General features: G+C 39.6%; 1 protein-coding gene across 1 annotated transcript; it reads right to left on the bottom strand.

The window, feature by feature from the left end:
* Window positions 1-7,668: 7,668 nt before the first annotated feature.
* nlrc3 (NLR family, CARD domain containing 3) lies at window positions 7,669-19,639 on the bottom strand (the record flags this gene model as incomplete). Its single annotated transcript, XM_079237422.1, has 18 exons — window positions 7,669-8,059; window positions 8,199-8,282; window positions 9,484-9,567; window positions 10,907-10,990; window positions 11,243-11,326; window positions 11,561-11,644; window positions 12,104-12,187; window positions 12,678-12,761; window positions 13,398-13,481; window positions 13,655-13,738; window positions 14,033-14,116; window positions 14,246-14,329; window positions 14,436-14,519; window positions 14,791-14,874; window positions 15,075-15,161; window positions 15,250-16,996; window positions 17,853-18,116; window positions 19,516-19,639. The coding sequence occupies 18 exons, from the start codon at window positions 19,637-19,639 to the stop codon at window positions 7,969-7,971; spliced, it is 3,405 nt and encodes a 1,134-aa protein (XP_079093548.1). The 3' UTR covers window positions 7,669-7,968.
* Window positions 19,640-20,651: the final 1,012 nt, after the last annotated feature.

Genomic DNA, 20,651 nt, shown 5'->3' with positions numbered 1-20,651 from the left:
GCAGCTGTCTGTTGGGGACAAATATTGGTAAAGTGCATAACTCTGAGACCAGTTGAGGGAAAACAATAAAAAAATGAAATACACTTAAAACAAACATTAACCTCAAATCATATAAATGAAAATGATTTTATCTTAGATTATCATGAGTCTGTATCTTGTTGTTTATTCGTCAATTTTCTGTCAATCAAGATACAAAGGCAGAGAAAATGACCCATAAGACTTGGATGAAATAGATTTTTTTTCAGTTTGTGCCATTCGTCCAAAAATATGATTGTGCTGATGAATATTTGAGGTTGTGAGTCCTGTGGCCAACCAAACGTATTATCAAAGTGAGCTCAGAAAACCCCATGCCCCCTTCATCTCCCGCATCAGCGCAGCCCACCGCTGTTTCTCAACAGATTGCCAAAACACTGATTTGATTAGGTATTGACAGTCATTGCCCGTAGCAGCTCGAGGAATGAGACCACATCGGGATCAGTCTCTGCAGGAACTGTCTCATGGTGGGATTCTTTGGTGTGACATGATTACAGGAATCAAAATGTGACTTATTCTAGCAAAAACAAGGTTTGAGTGCTAATAACATCAATAATCAATATGTAAGTATCTAAAGTCCGTCATGTGTTTGCATAAAACCAGGGCTTTACAGGGCTCACACACTGGCTGAAATATTTCAAGAGCAACATATCAGGGCCTACACAACTCCACTCAGATCAGGTTTAACCCTAAACCGTTATAAAAAAAAACATTGTTGAAATAACTAGTGTGACTCAACAAGTTGTGAAACTTCTGAAGATATTGAAGGGATGTAATGCAGTGACTCTGCATCATAAATTATAAATAAGACACAAAACAACACTGCTGAGCAAAATGAGGATATCGAGCATCCATGACAACCACAATGGCTGAACGGCATATTAAAGCCCCAAGCTTAAGTTACCATCCAACAAGCTTCTTTTAGCACTTTAAAGAGTTGACTTTGAAAGACTGCAGGCATTACACTCGCTTAAATTGCACACAAGTAGACTATAATAACCTATATATATTATTTGTTTTCTAATCCACATTGCTTTGCCTTAATCAAGTTATAGGAAATAGCCTCACAATCATTTCAATGAGAAATGAAAACAAAAATAAAGATTATGCACATAAGTAAACAGTCTAATATTGTGAATCAAGTTCAGTTTTCTTTATTACAGCATTAACATTTTCCTTAAAATGTAGAATGCTTTTTTGATAAATCAAAAAATTTAATTTTTTGACATATTCTGCATAAAACAGTTATAGTTGGCTGAAAACAGAAAAAGGGAAAACGTTTGCATGCGACTTACAAATAAAAGGTCCGCTGAGAAGGAGAAAGATGCTGCCAGAGATGCGACGGTGAACAAACGCTCCGTCCTGATCGGTGCCGCGTGACGTTCTGCACCTGAAGCTGCACAGAGCGGGTACTCTATACTGTGCAGCGCAAAGTGCCTTTAAATCACGTTCACCGATGTTGAGTAGCTCATCTGTGAGGCTATTTCTCGAATGCACACAAATTGAGCGATTGATCAAATGGACACAACGGGGGGAGGGGGGGGGGGGCTGCTTTCGTACCCGTATACTTGTAAATTACATATAATTAGCCCGAGAGTCTCAAACACCTCATTTATATATATATACAAATATACATATATAATATATTTAAATTCAATTAATTAAATAAAATAAATTATTAATTAAATATAATTTAAATAATATTTAAATTATAAATGTATATATATGTATTTAAATATACACAATAAAATAGAATAGAATACAACTAACTGGAGAATATATTTATATTTAGAGCCGCAGAGTGTATTAAAATTAAGTAAATTAGATAAACAGTAGATAGTACAAAATGCAAGTATATATGGTACCGTGATGAATTAATCCACAGAGGAACTAGCAAGCGGTGACTTGTTATAAAGCCGTATTGCTGTCGGCAGGAATGTTCTCCTGTAACGGTCCTTATTGCAGCGGAGCGTGAGGAATCTGTTAGAGAAAGTGCTCCTCTGGCCCTGCAGCAGGTGGTAGAGAGGGTGGTCCAGGTTGTCCAATATGGACAAAAGTTTCTTCAGTGTCCTCCTTTCCACCACCTGCTCCAGAAACTCCTGCTTGCAGCCGATGATGGAGCCGGCCTTCTTAACCAGTTTGTTAAGTCTGTTGGTGTCACCGCAGACAATAGCGAAGTACAGGGCGCTGGCCACAACCGACTGGTAGAACATCTCCAGCATCTTGCTGCACACATTGAAGATCGAAGCTTCTTCAGGAAAAAGAGTCGACTCATCCCCTTCTTGTACACAGCGTTGACGTTGGCCTTCCAGTTCAGTCGGCTGTCGATGGCAACACCCAGGTACCTGTACTCCTCCACTATGTCCACGTCCTCTCCCAGAACACTCAGAGGACTAGGAGCTGTTGTCTTCCTCCTGAAGTTGACCACCATCTCTGTGGTCTTAGCCACGTTCAGAAGCAGGTGATTCTCACCGGCCCACTTCACAAAGTCACTCACCACTGCCCTGTACTCCTCCTCCCGTCCATCCCTAATACACCCGACCACTGCAGAGTCATCAGAGGACTTCTGCAGAGGGCATGACTCCGTGTTGTACTGGAAGTCAGTGGTGAACAGGACAGGGTGAACAGGAAGGGAGACAGAACAGTTCCCTGTGGGGCTCCAACATCACTGACCACCGTCCCAGACAGCACACGGCTCATTCTGACAAACTGTGGTCTGCCTGTGAGGTAGTCAGTGATCCAGGAGATGGTGGACGAGTCTACCCCCACCACCCGCAGCTTCTCACCCAGTAGCAGTGGTTGGATGGTGTTAAATGCACTGGAGAAGTCAAAGAAAGTGACTCTCACAGATACACCTGTTCCATCCAGGTGTGACTGGGCTCGTTGCAGAAGGTAGATGATAGCGTCGTCCACACCCACATGAGGCTGGTAAGCAAATTGTAGAGGGTCCAGCGACGATTTCACCTGCGGTCGGAGGTGGGCCAAGACCAGCCTCTCCAGCACCTTCATCACATGGGAGGTGAGGGCTACCGTCGGTAGTCATTGAGGACGGATGGAATCGACTTCTTCGGGACAGGGACCAGGCACGATGTTTTCCACAGCACCGGGACCTCCTCCTGCCTCAGGCTGAGGTTGTAGAGGTGCTGCAGGACACCAGACAGCTGGGTGGCGCAGGTCTTTACGACCCTGGGGCTGATACCATCAGGTCCTTCAGCTTTGCCTTGGTGGAGTTTTTCCAGCTGTTTTCTCACCTGGTCAATCATCACAGAGAGAGGGGGGAGGGTGGAGGAGCCCATTGTTGTTGAGGGCTTATTGGAAGAAATAAAAGAAAAAGAAGAAGAGAGGAAAGTGGAAAAAAAGACTATAAAATAAAGAAAAAACATCAGGCAGCTACTGCGACAGGCAGCCGCTGGCACAGCGCCATCTTGCCATCTTACTGAACAGAAGCCCCATATCATCCATATAATGACCATACAGACCACTTACTGGCACATGTAGTCATGACAATGCAGTGTCGGAAGCTGTTTGGAGGGCAGGGCACAGAGGGCACTGTGATGAAGTGGGCCTACTTCATCATGTTTTTTTTGTTTTTTTTACCACCATTCAGGGCACTATAACATGGTTAAGCAACAACCTTTGCTGTTTTTTTTAAAAACATTTTTATCACGAGTGGACCCATTGAGTCAATTGGGTCAAGATGTTAAAATTCTGCACATGCATGGGCTCTTGTTATAGCACATATCAATTTACACACATTACCAATACTGACACATTAACTATACCTTTAAACATCAGCTTCATATGTGAGGCTCTGGTTTGAGTTGTTTTGCCCAGTAAATGTGGAACAATGGTTTTCTCACATGAAACCATTTGTGCAATCATACCACAATAAATCAATAGAGTATTTGCAGTGATAATGAACCCACGGATAGGTTTCTCTTCGCTATGTTTACTGTCCTCCTGGAGGAATTATTTCATTAAGAGGATGATATGAGTCTGAGGAGGGCCTGAACACAACCTGTGAGTGCGTATACCTCCATCTGGTTTTGATTGGTCTGTTTTATCCATCGTCTGTTTTTGTGATGTCAGCTGAACTTTATTTATTATCTTTGTAATTGTAAAGGAGAAACGAGGCCGGGTGTCCCTCTGCATAATAATGTCTGACAACTGTTTTTCATTGTTAAAGTTTATGTGGAGGGATCCAGGTACTCAAGTCTGAATGCGAATCAGATGAGGCCCATCAGACGCTACACGAACAAAAACAAATGCTGGATGAATGAAAAGAGGCCAAGTGGCCTGGTCTGAGGTCTGAGCTAGAATTGATGTTGACAGCAACAGAATTGACATTTTTTGGAAGTGGGAAAGCCATTTTCCCTATATTACCTCTGTAAATTTCGCAAGTCTCCCGGGAGCACAAAAAACAGAACAGAAGTATTAAGTGCACGGTTGAATTGCATGTTTTCCCAGTGAGACATGACACTCTTCAGACTTTTTAGTTCAAATGTCCTCAATTTCATGGGCTAGATTGAATGACAGGGCAACACATTCTGATTTGAAACCTATTCCCCGATTCCATTTCAATATTATTACAAATCCTGATGTAGTTTTTTGACAAGACAACTGTTATATGTATATACCATCTGATATATACAGATGAAATATACAGCATTAATGAAATGAACCGTAGGAAGTGTACAGCAGGAAAATAGGTCGGGATAATTGAATATTATAAGTGCACAATTAAAAAATGTATGTAGATTGAAAGGAGTGCAAACAAGATCAAAGCTTTCCCCAGATACTGTATGTGTGTGTGGAGCTTTGTGGTATTTGGATTGGAGTCTGGGATTAATTAGCAGACCAATGACTTCAGGCCTCAGGTGTCTATTGGGTTTGTGTTGTAGCAGAAGATCAGGAATGTGCTTTGGTTCTTTAATCATTTGGTAAATGCTGAATCAGTATTTTAAAAACACTTTGGAAAACAACTTGATCATTGAAAACTGGAGTGTTAGTTTTTTATAAACTCAACCAGCAGCACTCCGAATGAGCTGCAGCTGGTGTAAATCCTGAGAAGATCGGATTACAGTTACTTCTCATATTCTTGGTGCTATTTTTTTGACTTTATTGTTTATATATTTATGTCTGAATCTATGAATATACCAAGGTTTGGCTTTTAGGTTCAGCTTTTAGTGATGTGGAGGTTCCTAAAATCTGCTGTAGTAATCTCAGAAATTTGTACTTTGAGCCATGCAAGTGCAATGCCATAAATCAGTCAGGATCATGAATAGATCTTGAAATAAAGCGGGGTATGAAAAAGGTCCAAGCTACAAGTACTACCATTAGTGTTCTCAACTTGACAGCCCATTTTGATATAAGTGTTAGTGTGCATTCATGTATTTTAAATTGGAGGATATATAGAGCATCACATCCACAGCCCAAGTCCCAGAATCTGAAAATATGGAAATTTTAGTCTATAAAAATATTACTGATTGTAAATACAGCACACAGATTCTAAATTTGGAGTAGCCCCTGTATAAGGAAATTCAGCTGATTGAGGGCACACATTATCTCTTTAAATGTCATTAAAACCAGGAGCAAAGAAATATATAATTATCCTCATCAGCAGCATTAGCAGCCAATTTGTAACTGTCTCAGGCATGTGTTCTGTGCGCTTTATGATATGTGTTGTGAGAGTATTTTTCATTTTTTAGAAAGTTGTATTGGGAGAGCAGGCTGCATGGATATAATTGATTACTGTGTTTTTTTTATGTCATATTTGCAGCGTGCATAGGCCAGCCCACATTGGCTTCACAGACGAAACACTGTATTTAGACTCTGGTCATTGCTGCTATTGCCTCCTCAATGTTCTGACAACTACAGATTTTTTACACTCTCCAATAGTAATTATCACACCCACTCAAATTGTCACCACTACAGCAGTTATTTTTCTGTTAGGATCATGTTCAGGCCTCTTGAACCCCTCAGTTCACTTGAAACCCTCAGAGAATCATTGTCACACTATCTGATGAACATTAATACTGTAATACTGGATGCATTTTCTCTGACAATGCATGAGTTAAACCCCTCATGCGCTACAGACATCATTTAAAGTAATGGCACTACCCCATTTCCCTCCCTGTTTGTTATTGTCTAAAGTGTCTCAGAAGTTAGCTTGTGTTGAGATTTGCAAACATAAAGTTATGTCAATATGATGAATATGATAATTAACTTACTGGCCCATGATGATTATAATTGGACATGAGGCTGCTCAAGTGTCTCTAATCACAAAGAATGTATTCAATCTTTCAATCAATTTGGTATTATGTGGAGTATGATGTGCAGGCTGAATACAATCTTAAGATGTTGAATGCATCCAATGATGACATTGAAAAATGCATCTCCTGGGCTTGATGAAAAAACGCAGAAATATGCATACGAACACTGTGCATTTGTAAGCGGTACACGTGATTTAAAAATCTCAATCAATATGAAAATGTGTGCATATACGCAATCTCTATTTCTACTCCCACGGCCATGAATAGCTGTACACGTGCCTTTAATCATCTGTCTGTTCATGAAACGTGACATTAATTTGATCCATATCCGTATTTGACTATCTTGCTATCTTGCTAGATCGCTGCCACCAAATAGAGGTGTGCACATTCTCATGAACTTTCAAACATAGTTTTTTTGTGCATGTGTGTGGCCAAAGTAGATGATGTGTGGGAACAAATATTTGTTTACAATGTCTATTAAGTGGGGTTTCGTTAGTTTTTGGAAGTTACACTGTCCGACTAAACGTGTGGTGTCTTTGCTGGTCAAGCTTTGAATTGTTTGTCTGTAGTTTGTGACCTGCACAGTTGAAACCACAAGTGCCAAAAAGAGAACTTTTCATAAAATAAAAAAAAGGAAAATCATGTATTTATCGATTGAAGAGCAAATCCATGTTAGCCAGACTCTCACACACACACACACACACACACACACACACGCGCGCACGCATACGCACACGCACACGCACACACTCACACAACCACGATGCTACATCACTTAATTTCCAACAAGTCTTTTATGTTATAATAATATTATTTTTTATCTTCGTGGGGTATTTTTTTTTTATTCTATTTTACTTTTGTATTATTTCAATTGTTCAATTGCTACATTTCACTGTGTGCTGTGCGGAGTTCAATGTTGGGCAATAACAGTTGATCTACATTTCCATCAATACTATGTTCCAATCAAAGCTTTAACCACAGCTTCAATTCATGACACTACATCAACTCAATGTGGCCTTTGTATTTCTTCTGTTTTCTGAATAGTAAATTGTGCATATGGTTGTATGGGTATTTCGGGAATAAAGATGTTTCCATATGAAGACATAATAAATCAAATAGATGACGAAGAGGTAATTGAGCCAGTCCAGTCCTCATGAAATAATGTGTTCATGAGTATTTCATCATGAATCTTATGGCGTCACTACAGCAGGAAATCAAGGAATATCTTGACAGATCTTTGCCCTTGTTAAAACGACAAGTGGAAAACAACTATTGTGTAAATGGAGTGTCCACTTTATTGTTATACACCAGATTAATTGTGCAAATGGATCAAATGTACACATTCATATTTGAATTAGGATAGATGAAAGGACTGCGCTCCACTTTGTAATGGATGCTGTGTGTTTTTTACATAGAATTATGGTGCCACTCAACATATCTTTACCCTTCTCAAGTCTTTGTTTATCCCTTATGGCAACTGATCCCTCAATAATAATATCATAATAAATATGTTAATATCTATCTCTTGAAATACAGTGAAACAGTTACAGAGTGATATTCAGCACCAACATACAGCTTTAACTAAATTACATACACATACCATGCCTACTGTTATTTCTATGTTACATGTGGGACTTTCTTCAGTAGGAGCTGTGTTCCTTGATCAGATGTCCACCACACAGCCCGAAGCGCTGGCTCTGATTGCATCAGATATGACCTTTGCTCCCGACTCTCCAATGCCATTCCCCTGCAAACTGCAGAACAAATGCAGGTTGTATTGTAACTGTCCTGAAATGCACGCACGCACGCACACGCACACACACGCACACGCACACACACACACACACACACACACACACACACACACACATAATATATAGTCAAAAAACTCACTTGATGTACGTCAATTGGTGGTTTCCCTTCAAGGCTGTTGCAATGAATATGGCTCCGTCCATACCCAGAGAGTTCTCCTGCAGACTGGTGATGCACACAAAGATTAACATACATTTTCTTTAATCAAATGTTCAGTATATAGCTTTTATATATATACAAACAGGAAGTCCAGCACATATGATAATAGGAGCTACCTTATAGCCACAGGGACTGAACCAAAAGTTCACATTTTGAACTACCAGTCACTATTAGTGGACAAACATTGAGAATAAAGCTTGAGTAGATTAGTGAGACGTAATAGTAGCACCATGTTAGCTCACTGTTGTCAGCCTTGTAGAAGGCTGCTGCTTTGTGGTCAGTGTTAAGTCCTTTAGGCAGAGCCGGAGTCTTTTTGACTCCGATTTGAGCTTTCACAGGTTATTTAGTGTAGGGTTATATGAACTGTAGTCATAGGTTCATATTTGTCTTGTTTTTATCAGACCATCTCATTGTAGCATACTCATGTAATTAGGACCAGGATAATTATTGATGATTAAGCTGCCCAGCAGTTAAGTAATGTATATTATAATTATAAAATAATAAGATTATATATTTTTATTTGAAGGCCGGACTTTTACTTAAAACAGTATTTTTACACTTTGGTATTAGTATTTTTACTTAAGTAGTTCCTTGTATTTCTTCCACAGTTGATTTGGGAAACCCAGGAACAATTTACTACTCCTGAAGTATTAACAGCAAGGGAGTCCAATGTTAACAGTCCAATGTTCGTGCATGTGAGCGTGCCCCACTGGCTAGCTCACGGCCGCTTCTCTGCACTGCGCTCGCCTTTCGCCATATAGTGAGCCATTGAGAGGCAGCACAATGATTCCAATCTTGGAACTTGCAATTCTAAATTAACTGTAAACATTAAATTATCTTTGATCAGAATGTTCTCAGACCGTGGACAGTGCCACCAGAGCAGAAGTGGTTATGGCGTGCTTATTCTACCAGTCAAACTTTAATAACAAAAACAAAATAGAACCAAATAAACCACTGCATTCAATGTCAGGTGTTTGTTACAAATTCAATGTGTTAAGTCAGATTGATTATCAGAAAATTGTTGAGTGTGACATTCCTGCTCTGCCTTAGTCTCTCTCCATGTGTTTCCATTGTGTAAACTATGTTCTCCATAGTATAGTAGGTCAAATAGAATGTATGACAATGGAAATGACCATTCTCGTCTAAACTGGACAAATACTGGAATTGTGGTTCACATGGATCATGACAAACTCCAGTCAGGACTTACTTCAATGACTTGAGGCTTCGGTTGCTTTTCAGTGCATTAGCCAGAGCCTTCGCCCCCTCCATCCCCACAGTGTTCCCACGTAGACTGAAACAGTGGGAAATGTGCTATCATTAGGTAACACAACAATAGTTGTTGTACATAAATGCTAATTAATGTGTTGTAACTCTGGCAGCATCAACAATGAAAGTAAAATATAAGAGGTGGTAGAGATTAGAGACAGAAGGGAAAAACTAAATACTGAGGGGGATTTTTATTGAACCAGATCCAATCTTTCTCTCAATTTATGAAAACCATTTTGAGTGTTGTTTCAACAGTCTGCAATTTAAAAAAATGGAAATTGATAGCTTTACAGTGAGCTGGCTTGTGTTTGTTGCATAACGGAAATAATTTGAAAGGGTTCATAAAGAGCTTGAGTCCCAACGTTCATTCTGGTGTTGTTCTGCAGCCTGCACTTCACAATGTGTTGAGAAACCCTTAAACATTATACTTTCTGATACTACTTTTCTGTCTCTTAAACTGTTCTTCTTTGTTGTCTTATTGGGTTAATTAATTTATGTTCTGCGTTGTGCTGTGCTGTGTATCTTTTTTTGGGCCAAATTGTTTGTGTAATTACATACAGACTAAAATGCATTTATATTTCCATTAAGTTGAGCTTTTCATAAAGACTGAACTGACTATGATTAAAAGTGTAGAACACTCTATTTGTGGATAAATTACTCATCAAAAACTAGATAAGTCAATGTACTTTGTCAGACAACAATTAAATATGAACATAAAACAGTTGCCCACTGCCTACAGTGGTCCAATACACCAAATGATGAATTTGACAATTGACAAATTGATATTGACACAAAGTATATATTGTCTAACCCTAATAGAATGAATGGGCAATCAAATAAAGAACAGAATGTAAAATATTAAAAACATTGGTTTATTGTGGTTAATTGATTGGCACTCAATCAAAAGAATTCACTGAGAATCAATAACTGACAGAAAGAGCAAAACATAAATACTACAAATAGAAACAGTTGGACACAAGAAAGAGCTTGGACTTGTTTTGCTGGTGTTGCTGAAGAAAAGAGCACTCATGTTGGGCTGAGAGTGTTGTCCAATGTAAAAGGCTACTGGAACTACTAACATGTAAACATTAGACAGAGATTAACTCTGTAATTATATTGTATACAATATGGAAATATCACAGACACAGAACAAAAACTGGAATATAACTGTAGATTGTGGTTTGGCAGAAATTAAAACTGTTCGCTCAAGTACTGTATACCATTGCAAAATCAATAATAGCATTTATAGAGCTGTCAAGTTCTCATGTTGATGGGAACATACAGTTGTGTTCTTAACTGAGCCCGTATGTGGCGCCAATGAGAAATTCAACATACACACACAAAAAGAAAAAGCTTGGACTCACTCTAATGTTTGCAGGGTTTGGTTGGTCATCAGAGCCTCTGCTATTGCAAGCGCGCCACTTGTGCTCATGGACACTCCCTGGAGACTAAAGAGACAGCATGAAAAACAGTGAGCACATGGGAAAGCAATAGAAAAAGACAAATTGTCACACATGTAGGAAGACTTTGGTCAATGACAACTTTTATTTATTTAACTGTTATATATGTGTGTGTGTGTGTGTGTGTGTGTGTGTGTGTGTGTGTGTGTGTGTGTGTGTCTAAAAACTGGCTCCTTGTCATTCATTTGAAATTAATGATCTAAATATTGATCAATCATTGTGCACGTCTTTAATACCAACCATAATGTATGCAGGGATGCGTTGGTTTTCAGGGCTTTGGCAAGAAAAATGACGCCTTCATTTCCGATAGCATTCTCCTGTAGACTGCAGAAAAGATGGAGACACAACTGTAAATATTACAAACCTGTGACTGAAATTACGCACAACTCTTTAGTGACTGATAAGACCCACGGTCAGTCGATATAATCCTGTTGCTCATCATTTGTTCAGAGTGATGTCAACAGAGGGGAGATACATTTACATTTAATTAGAAAGAAAACGAGTCTGTGGAAAAGGGGTCATTGTAAATGATGCTAAGGGCTGAACTGTGTGCCTCACTCCAAGAGCTGCATCGTGGCATTGGAGAGGAGTGCATGGGCTAGAGCTTTAGTGGCAGAGGACTTGATGAAATTCCACTGAAGACTGTAAAAAGAGAAAGAGAGGTACACATGGTTAACTGTGAGGAACATTCTGTATTTGTTGTATACATCACAAGCAAGTTCAGTAAATGCATAAAGGAAACACTGTTAAAAAAAAAAGTAGTGTGTGCTGTGATCGTGTGCTTGAGATGTACTGGTTCTAATCTTTAATTCTGCATGATTTATTTTTTTACCACTGGGTAGCAGCACAACGAACTGTAAACAACAAAACATGTTCTCACTTCATACATTTTACTCGGTGAGGGAGTGAGCAAAGACTGACTTATTTACATATGGAGCAGCAAATAGCATTAAAAAAGGGAATTTCTAATAAATCTCAGCAATTCTTTTGCATTGCAATACATATTTTTTAAGCGAGCGAGGCTGGTGATGCTTGAACTACTCGCTCAGCTGTGCGTCTATATGCGTGCATGTTGCATTTGTATGTGAAAGGCTCACTTACTGCAGAGAGGTGAGGCCGCGATTGAACTTGATTGCGCCAGCTATAGCTTGAACCCCTTCATCATGCAACAGGTTGGCTGTGAGACTGAGATAGAAATGCACACGCACACACACATACACACACACACACACACACACACACACACACACACACACACACACACCAAAAACACACAGTAGAAAAGCAATCGCACAATCCAAAACATGTTAGGTGTTATAGTAGTGACTATCACTGCTTTTGCAACATGTCGGGTTCTTAAGCAGAGAAAACACATGGCTGTGAAAATTCCACTTCATTTCTTTGGGTAACATGGCGATAATATAAATTTGTTGATTAATAAGTTGATTAATGCCTTGAATTTCAGTTGCGAATATCACCATTCTTCAAAAAAATCTGTGTTCATTCAGTGATCACCAGTGGGGGAATGACATTTTCTGAACAGTTATATGCCTTTATATGTTATATGTACACGTGCCTTTAATCATCTGTCTGTTCATGAATATGTGTATATATATATGTTAAGTTATATGTGGGGAATTACTTGACACACTGCTTTTAATGAGGTGTGACTCACTCAAGGTCCTGTAGAGAGTTGTTCTCATGCAGGGCATGGGCCATGTTCTTTGCTCCCTCCACCCCGATGGAGTTCTCTCTTAAACTGACAGATGGAAACGTACATAAAAGGAAAATAAGGGATACGTTTTTTTCCAACAATCACGCTATTTGCTTTTCTGAGAATTAGGTTTAGGATGAAAAGGACTGACCCAATCAAATGTTGATACATTAAATATGAAGCTACAGCCAGCAGCTGCTTAACTTAGCATTTAATAATGGAAACAGGGTGAAACAGTTAGCCTGGCTCTGCCCAATAGTGTCAAAATCCCCCTACATCACCTCTAAAGCTCTAAAGCTAAGCTAACGTGCTGCTGGCTGTAGCTGGATAGAGAGCCGAAGTGAAACCAGAACTTCAGGGTTCTGTTACAATGGTAAGAAAACCTTGTCGACATCGGCACAAAATTCTAAGATAAGGATGGTAATAGTAACATATATAACATTGTTGTTTGTAATATTATTTGGTTTACTTTTAGCAGCTAACACCACAACACCACATACTTAGTGTGAACGCACCTCAAAGTCTGTGAGTCCGTGGGTGTGGACATTGGGCATGTCACATAATACTACTATAATGCTACTATTAATACTACTCGAATAAGGTTGACTAAGGTCAAGAAAATGTGAGATGGCACCTTTCTTAATCTGATCAGAGGTGTCTTAGCCAAAGTTACATACTTACTTCAGGGAGATAAGGCCACGGTTCAGCCTGAGTGCTTTGGTTAGCGCTGTCATCCCCCTGTTACTGATTGAGTTACTCTGAAGTCTGCCAAAAGAAAGGTGCAACGTAGTAAATCACTCTCAAGACAAACTGTCATTGATGCACAGGATGTGAACAAAAGTGTAATGACCCACAATGTTAAAATACATTAGCAGTAGACTTTTTAATAGTAAGTGAGGGATAATGCTACAATGCACTCCTGTGCACAAAGTACTGACTGGAGTGAAAGCAGAGTGTGGTTGACTGTCAAAGCCTCTGCCAGAGCGATTGTCCCTCTGTCCCCAAGCTGGTTACTACAAAGACTGCAGGTGAGAACAGAGAAAGACTGGACACATTAAGAGAAAGTTAAATTATCAATCTTCACGATCAGTATGTGACCCAATTACTGGATCTATAATACAGCATTATTTATGCTATTTTAGCATGAAACCTTTTGTATAAACAAATTAAGCCCCAAATGAGTACATACTGTATATGTAAAGATACATCAACAAAACAAGTTGAAAGAACATAGGAATGTAAAAACATGTTTGCATAATTGCACATTATATGAAATTATCAAAATCAGCACAGTGAATATATCAGTTTAAGATTACATCAGCTTTGTGAGAGTCCGGTTCGTCTTCAGTGCCTCTGCAATCCTTTTGGCTCCTCCCGCTCCAATTGTATTCTTCCGTAAGCTGAATCATTACATGCATGTAAGAAACATTTACTAAATACTCTTCATTGTTAGTATGAACACACATACACACACACACACACACACACACACGTGCAAAAAACACAGGGTAAAGACAGACATTACTCACTTCAGAGACACCAGTTTGCGGTTGCAGTGCAGTACTTCTGCAAGGGCCTGAGCACCTTCCTCCTCAATTGCATTGTTCTGGAAGCTGAGTATTGGTGGAAATTGAACCATGACACCAAATCAAAGTGTTACATTGACATCTTGTCGGATAATTATCTGTATTAACTCAAATCAATGGGAAATTTACTCACTTGATTGATACCAGGACTTGGTTCATTTTCAGTGCCTCTGCCAGGAACTTTGCACCTTTAGAGCCGATGTTGTTGTTCCGGAGACTAAATAAATAAATAATTTATTAATACATATTAAAAAATAAATAGCTGGTTAGATGATCTACAGAATCATAATATAAATACTATGTAGCAATGTATATTTGTGAAAACAAAGAATTTAGTATATCAGGGACTTATATCTTTAAAGCTGCAGTAAATGAGACAGAATTGTTATCTAAAGAAACATTCAAGAGAAGCACACACATTTTCTCTTATGAATTCAAAAGGCTATGGCCGTTTAGTTGTAATCAGTCAAAGGTCAAAGGCATCTCACTTGAGAGACGTTAGCGTCCGGTTCACCAAAAGGGCTCGACTCAGGGCTTTGGCACCTTTGTTACTGATGGCATTCTCTGCCAAACTGAGGGAATAAATATAAGAGGTCACCATCACATATACACACATGTACAACATATTATTGAGTGTCTTCTTGTCATAAACAAGACTGACACTAAATCCTACTTAACAAGAGTTACTATCATGTGAGCAATCAGGCAAGTTATTAGACTGTTCAATGTTCTTCTTCATATGATGGTTGCTGTAAAATAAGTGTGCTCTCACCTCATCTTATGGATATGGCAGTCTTTGGCACTCAGGAGGCTTCCCAGCAACTCCATGACATCATCTTTGAAGTGATTATTCTCTAACCTATTGAGTAGAAAAGGGAGAAGTTTTACCAGGCAATCTTTTGTCTGAGTTTTAGTTTTCAGGCAGATGGTGTTTTTGGGAAGCTGACCTGAGATAGCTGCAGTACAGCAGCTGTGGGAGCAAACATTTCACAGTTGCGTAGTTCAGAGAGCCTGTTAGGTTGGTCTGTTCACTGCACTCTGGAGACACATGCAGAAGGTAGCCTAGCACAACACAGTGAGCCCGTGTTAGCTTCCCTGCTAGACTACAGAGCTGTAAATCTTCCTCTACACTCCGCAACAGCTCTGTGTGTTGCAGCTCCTGTAAACAATAAGCCAGGTTGACTGCGCGCAGGGACACCACCGCACCCCCGCTGACTAAGAGGCCTTGTAAGAACCCTGCTGCCCATGCCTTCTGATTTCCATCATCTTTTCCGAGGGCCAGAAGCCCAGCGAGAGGTTTCAGTGCCACTTGGCACAGCAGGCCCGTCAGGAATCGCACAAACACATCCAAGTGACCGTCTTCAGCTTGTTGCGAGTGCTGAAAGGCACTTCTAAAGTGGTTCTGGAACCCAATCTTGGGCCAAGACATGGTGCTCTCTGAGAATAAGTCAAAGATGGCCCGCTTGGATGACATATGGTAGAAAGTAGCAGCAAGAAACTCCTGCAGAGTCAAATGAGTGAAGCGGTATGTTGAGTGTATGGCCAACTCCTCCCGAACAAGAATTCCAGTACCAAGACTGCACTGACTTAACAGGAGATCTATACCATAGGCCCTGAGGTCCTGCTCGCTGAAGGTGTACTTGTGTTTGAGGAGCCCATAAAACGCTAGTCGTCCAAGGTTCCCCAGCAGTTTACGATTGCTCCCATGGTGCTGCTCCATTTTTACAGGCTCCCTGCCTCTTGGTTCACCTACTTCTGCCTTCATAGAACAAAAGTGAGCATATAGCTCAGTACAAGTTCTTGGAAGGCTCTCTTGTGTTTCACTCTGCATGATGTACGTCAGAGTATCAGCTATGATCCAGCAAATACATGGAATGTAGCACATCACCATGAGGATCTTATGCGACTCCAAGTGCGCCCATATTTTACTGGCAAAGTCCCTTTCAGAGAAGTGGTGGTTTAGGAAGAGATGGATGTCTTGCGGGCTAAATCCTGGGATCTCAGTCACCCTGTCAACCAATCCTCCAGGGATGAGTGAGGCTACTCCTGGCCTGCAGGTCACCCACACTGCCACATCAGGGAGCAGATTACCCCGGATGATGTTGGTAACGAGTTCATCAATGGACACTTCTTTCTTTGGATCACTGCAAGGAGCTGCATCAGAGAAATTCAAAGTGTAGCGGAACTCGTCCAAACCATCAAGTATTAGCAGTGTGCGGCAGGAGCTGCTCAGGACCACACTGGGATCTGTTAAATGAGGAAAAGCCATTTTCACTAGCTTCTCAGCAGAGATTTTCTCCAGTGTGTTCAGCTCACAAAATGTGAAAGGCAAGACGAAGCTCACGTCTGTGCAGATGGCCCCTTGGCTCCATTGTCTAATGAAGTGTCGGACCCAGGTTGTCTTACCGATACCAGCCACCCCCACTGTGAGGGAGACCCGGGGAGGTAAACTGACCCGCGTCAGGGGCTCCAAGAGTTTAATCAGCCCGAGCTGTCTGAGATGATTTCTTTTCCTGCCTCGAGTCGCCCCCACCTGCATTAAGTCATGTTCCTTTTGCTGGATGTCAGAAAGTCCATCAACGAGAAGTAAGGTTCTTGAGGAGATGTTCAGTTTGGGGCAGCTGACTGAATCTCTGTCTCTGTACTGCTCATATCGGCGTAACAGCACCTCTTTGTGCTCCTTCACCATGGAATCTGCAGAAATGGAAATTGGCTCAGATCATACATTTTTTGGATCCAAGGAAATTAATTGTATTCATTCATACAGCGTTTTTCTCCCAAGAGTGGTGGTAAAAGGCTGTTAAGAAGATTCATGTATCAAAACACTATCCCGGCTATGACTGGATGATCTTCACCCTTTGAAAGAAAGACATACACAGAGAGAAAATCCCATTTAACCTTCCTCTTGTGTTAGGGTCGGCGCCGACCCGTTTTAGGTTTTAAATGCATAAAAGAACCACATACAATTTGTTGATTGCATCAAGGCCTTTTGACTTTGTCAGGAACCTCTATTTCAAAAAAATATTTTTTCACTAAATTATAAAATGCTCTGGTTGAAATGATAAAAAAAATGAGATTTGCTTGATTGGTTAAAAAAAATACTTTTTAGCCTTTTTCTTGAAGTAAATATACATGGGTCGAAATTGACCCGTAACACCATAGATGCTACTATAGTTAATAATATTTTAATGAAAAAATAAATAAAACAAATTTATTTAAGAGATGTGTTCTAATACCCCTCAGTAATAGTCAGGTAACACAACAACCTTTTATCTATTTATATGATTCTCTTGAGGTTCATTGGACTATTTTTTTAATTAAAAAATCGAGGGTTATACTGACAAAGAAAAAGCCCAGAGGCCCACACCAAAAATATTAAAACATACAACAATATGTTCATGGATAAGGAAGCCTACAAGGTAACCAAGAGATGAGAAATAAATTGGATGATAGATAATTGTTTTTAGTGTATTTTACAGCTGATTTAAGACCCGTTAACACAAGTGACGGTAACAGAAAGCTAACACAAGAGGAAGGTTAAGCCTCTTACCGTGGTTGATGATGAGCTGGGCAACCTGAGAATCCGAGCTTTCTATGAAGCCCCGCAGAGCATCCGAACCTTGAGTGTCCTTGCCAGTGACAATAGTTGTGAGCATGTTAACCTGATCCTGCAGCCGGGCCGCTTCCTTGATCTTGCTCTCCTCGGCTGAACTCACCACATCCACCTTTCTCAGGTGGGCTAACATCTCCTCCAGGAAGGAGGTTGTAATGAAGCGTTGCAGCTGTTCTTGATGCTTTTGGATCCAGTCAAGATCTAAAACCAAAACAGAGTGCAGATACAACCTGTAAGAAAGGATTACTGAGATGTCCTAGTGATAAAGAACAAAGACAATGTCTAGGGCTAGAACAACCCTTTCCGATGTATAGTTGGAAAATATGGTGCCATAGAAATTAATTGCTTTTGTACCGCCTCAATCCACATTTCACAGGAGTAAGGTACGCAGTAATTCAAAGTAAAACACTTGAATAACCAAAACAACAAGAGCTCAAGATTTTTCCACAGTTTTCTTTCTCAACTCCAAAAATAAATTTAATCACCGGTTGAGACCTAAATTAAACACATGGCCACTTTAACCTTTCTGCAGCAATGATCATGGGCCGGCAATTACCATCAGTGCTTGTGAAACATATGATGACAGCATTAGAAGAAGAATGTGACCACATCACACCCCCACGCAGCCTTTCCGAACTTCACTTAATAATACAAATGTACTCATCACAATTATATTTCAAGGGGTCTTCAATGATACATTCACACACCACCCAGGTGGCATTTAAAGATATCAGAAGTAATGTATTTTAAAGGGAATTGAAAGCACTCTGGGAAATAATGATTCCCCATACTGGTCATTGTTCATTTCCACTCCATTTATAATCCCAATGACATAAAAATATTAAAAAGCACAACATTTTCAGATTAGGCTTGATTAGTGATCCCAAAAGAAGCTTTCAGGTAGTTTTTCAGGCATTTTCTGGTTACTAATTCTAAAAAAAAGACTAAATTACACAGTCAACAGTTAATAATAAAATGTACTCAAACCAATTTCAAATTTCTGCACTACCTCTGCTGTTTTTATCTTTTGATTGAGGAAGCTGGTCCTTTATATTTGCCTTCAAATCACCACCAAAGTTCACACATGAAGGATAACATTGCCATTCAATTAGATTTAATTAATCACAACTGGTGTTGCTATACAGACACAAACATAGTGTCATCTCTATGGCTTAATATTCATGTTAAGAGCAGCAGAATGGTAATATGAATGAATATTATGTGGGCGACATGGATGATAACGTTAATTAAAATAACTGAAGATGAATCAGAAGTGAAGATTGAGCTTCAGTATTATAGAACTGGAGATAACTTTATTGTTTCTGTTGGTACTGTTTTTATTTTCATTTTAATGATGCTGTTATTATTACTGATATATTTCCATTGACGGCCACTGACTGTCCTCATCTTACTGTCAGGACCACACAATCCTTTAAAAAACTACTTTCATCATCCTCTTATTCACCCTCTAAAGTCAGGGCTGGTTGCTGTTACAGTTTTGTTTTTACACGGATCTATGTTTTTAAATACCTGTCACACTTCTGACATGAACCACTCCAAAGCCGACAGTACATGATGAACCTGTTCAGGAAACTCTTACCCTCGGTTTCTACTGGTGAAGAGAGCGAGCAGGATGCAGACTGAAGATCCACGTAGCAGTCGTCTTGCCACGTGATGCGTTTGCTTCGGTCCAGGATAGAATCATAATGTGTCTTCCTCTCCATCACAAAGTCGGATAATTTATACCCTCAGACGTTCCTGTTTGCGTCTGCACAATACAAAGTAACAATATTTCCACAATGTGAAACTATCGTAAACTGGGCACGACAGGCTGTTATGAAGAGAGGTGAGGAAATTTGCCAAGGCCCTCACTTAATGCTCCAAAATCCTCAATACTTATATTGTGTGATAAGTCATGCAATACCGATTCAGTATGTCTGTCGAAAAACAATGTACCAATTTGTTCTAAATTCTTCACTGATAATGCTTAGATCTATTTTGAATTTAAAACGCATTTGATAAATGGATGGCTATTCTGCATATACACTGACAGTATATATGTTTTTACAAGACACATCTTAACCCTCTGAGCACTAAAACCTGCAGGCCTGAAAAGCACGTTTTCTTTAAACTATCTCAAAGAATTGACCATTTATCATAGCCGGAAGCTGTAAAAACGTTCATAATCCAATAGCATATCATTATATTTCAACAAAAACAATTTATTCTAAATATCTCACTTTTATTCTGCACTCTTCAGCACAACTGAGAAGCTATGATTGACTGGCCCGAGACCATCTATTAGATCTTTCTTCATATTTATTTTTTATCTTTTGCAAAGCACATTGTATTGCATCTATTTATATGAAACGGCCACATAAATAAGGTTCATTATTATTTTCATTATTATTATTATTATCATTATTAAATTCAGAAGATGCAGTGAAAGTACTGCAGACGCAAATTTAAATTATGCTTGAGGTTTCAGTGAGACAAAACGGGAAATGGCAAATCTTTCCTGTGTGGTTTGTTGCTGATCACGTCGCTTCTCACAAAGGAAGCTGATTAAAAGACTCAGATGTACTCGACGCAGCGTGCTAGCTTCCCTTAAGTTTACAGACATATTTCATGGCCCTAACCACTTAATAACATACTGTTACTGTAGAAATGTGTAAATTGGTGAGCGTCCAGTAACTACAGAAACAATAACAATACAAAATTATAAATACAGCAACA

This window comes from Taurulus bubalis, assembly GCF_910589615.1.
Source record: "Taurulus bubalis genome assembly, chromosome: 2".
Classification (NCBI taxonomy): Eukaryota; Metazoa; Chordata; class Actinopteri; order Perciformes; family Cottidae; genus Taurulus; species Taurulus bubalis.
This window is presented reverse-complemented; position numbering and strand designations above follow the sequence as displayed.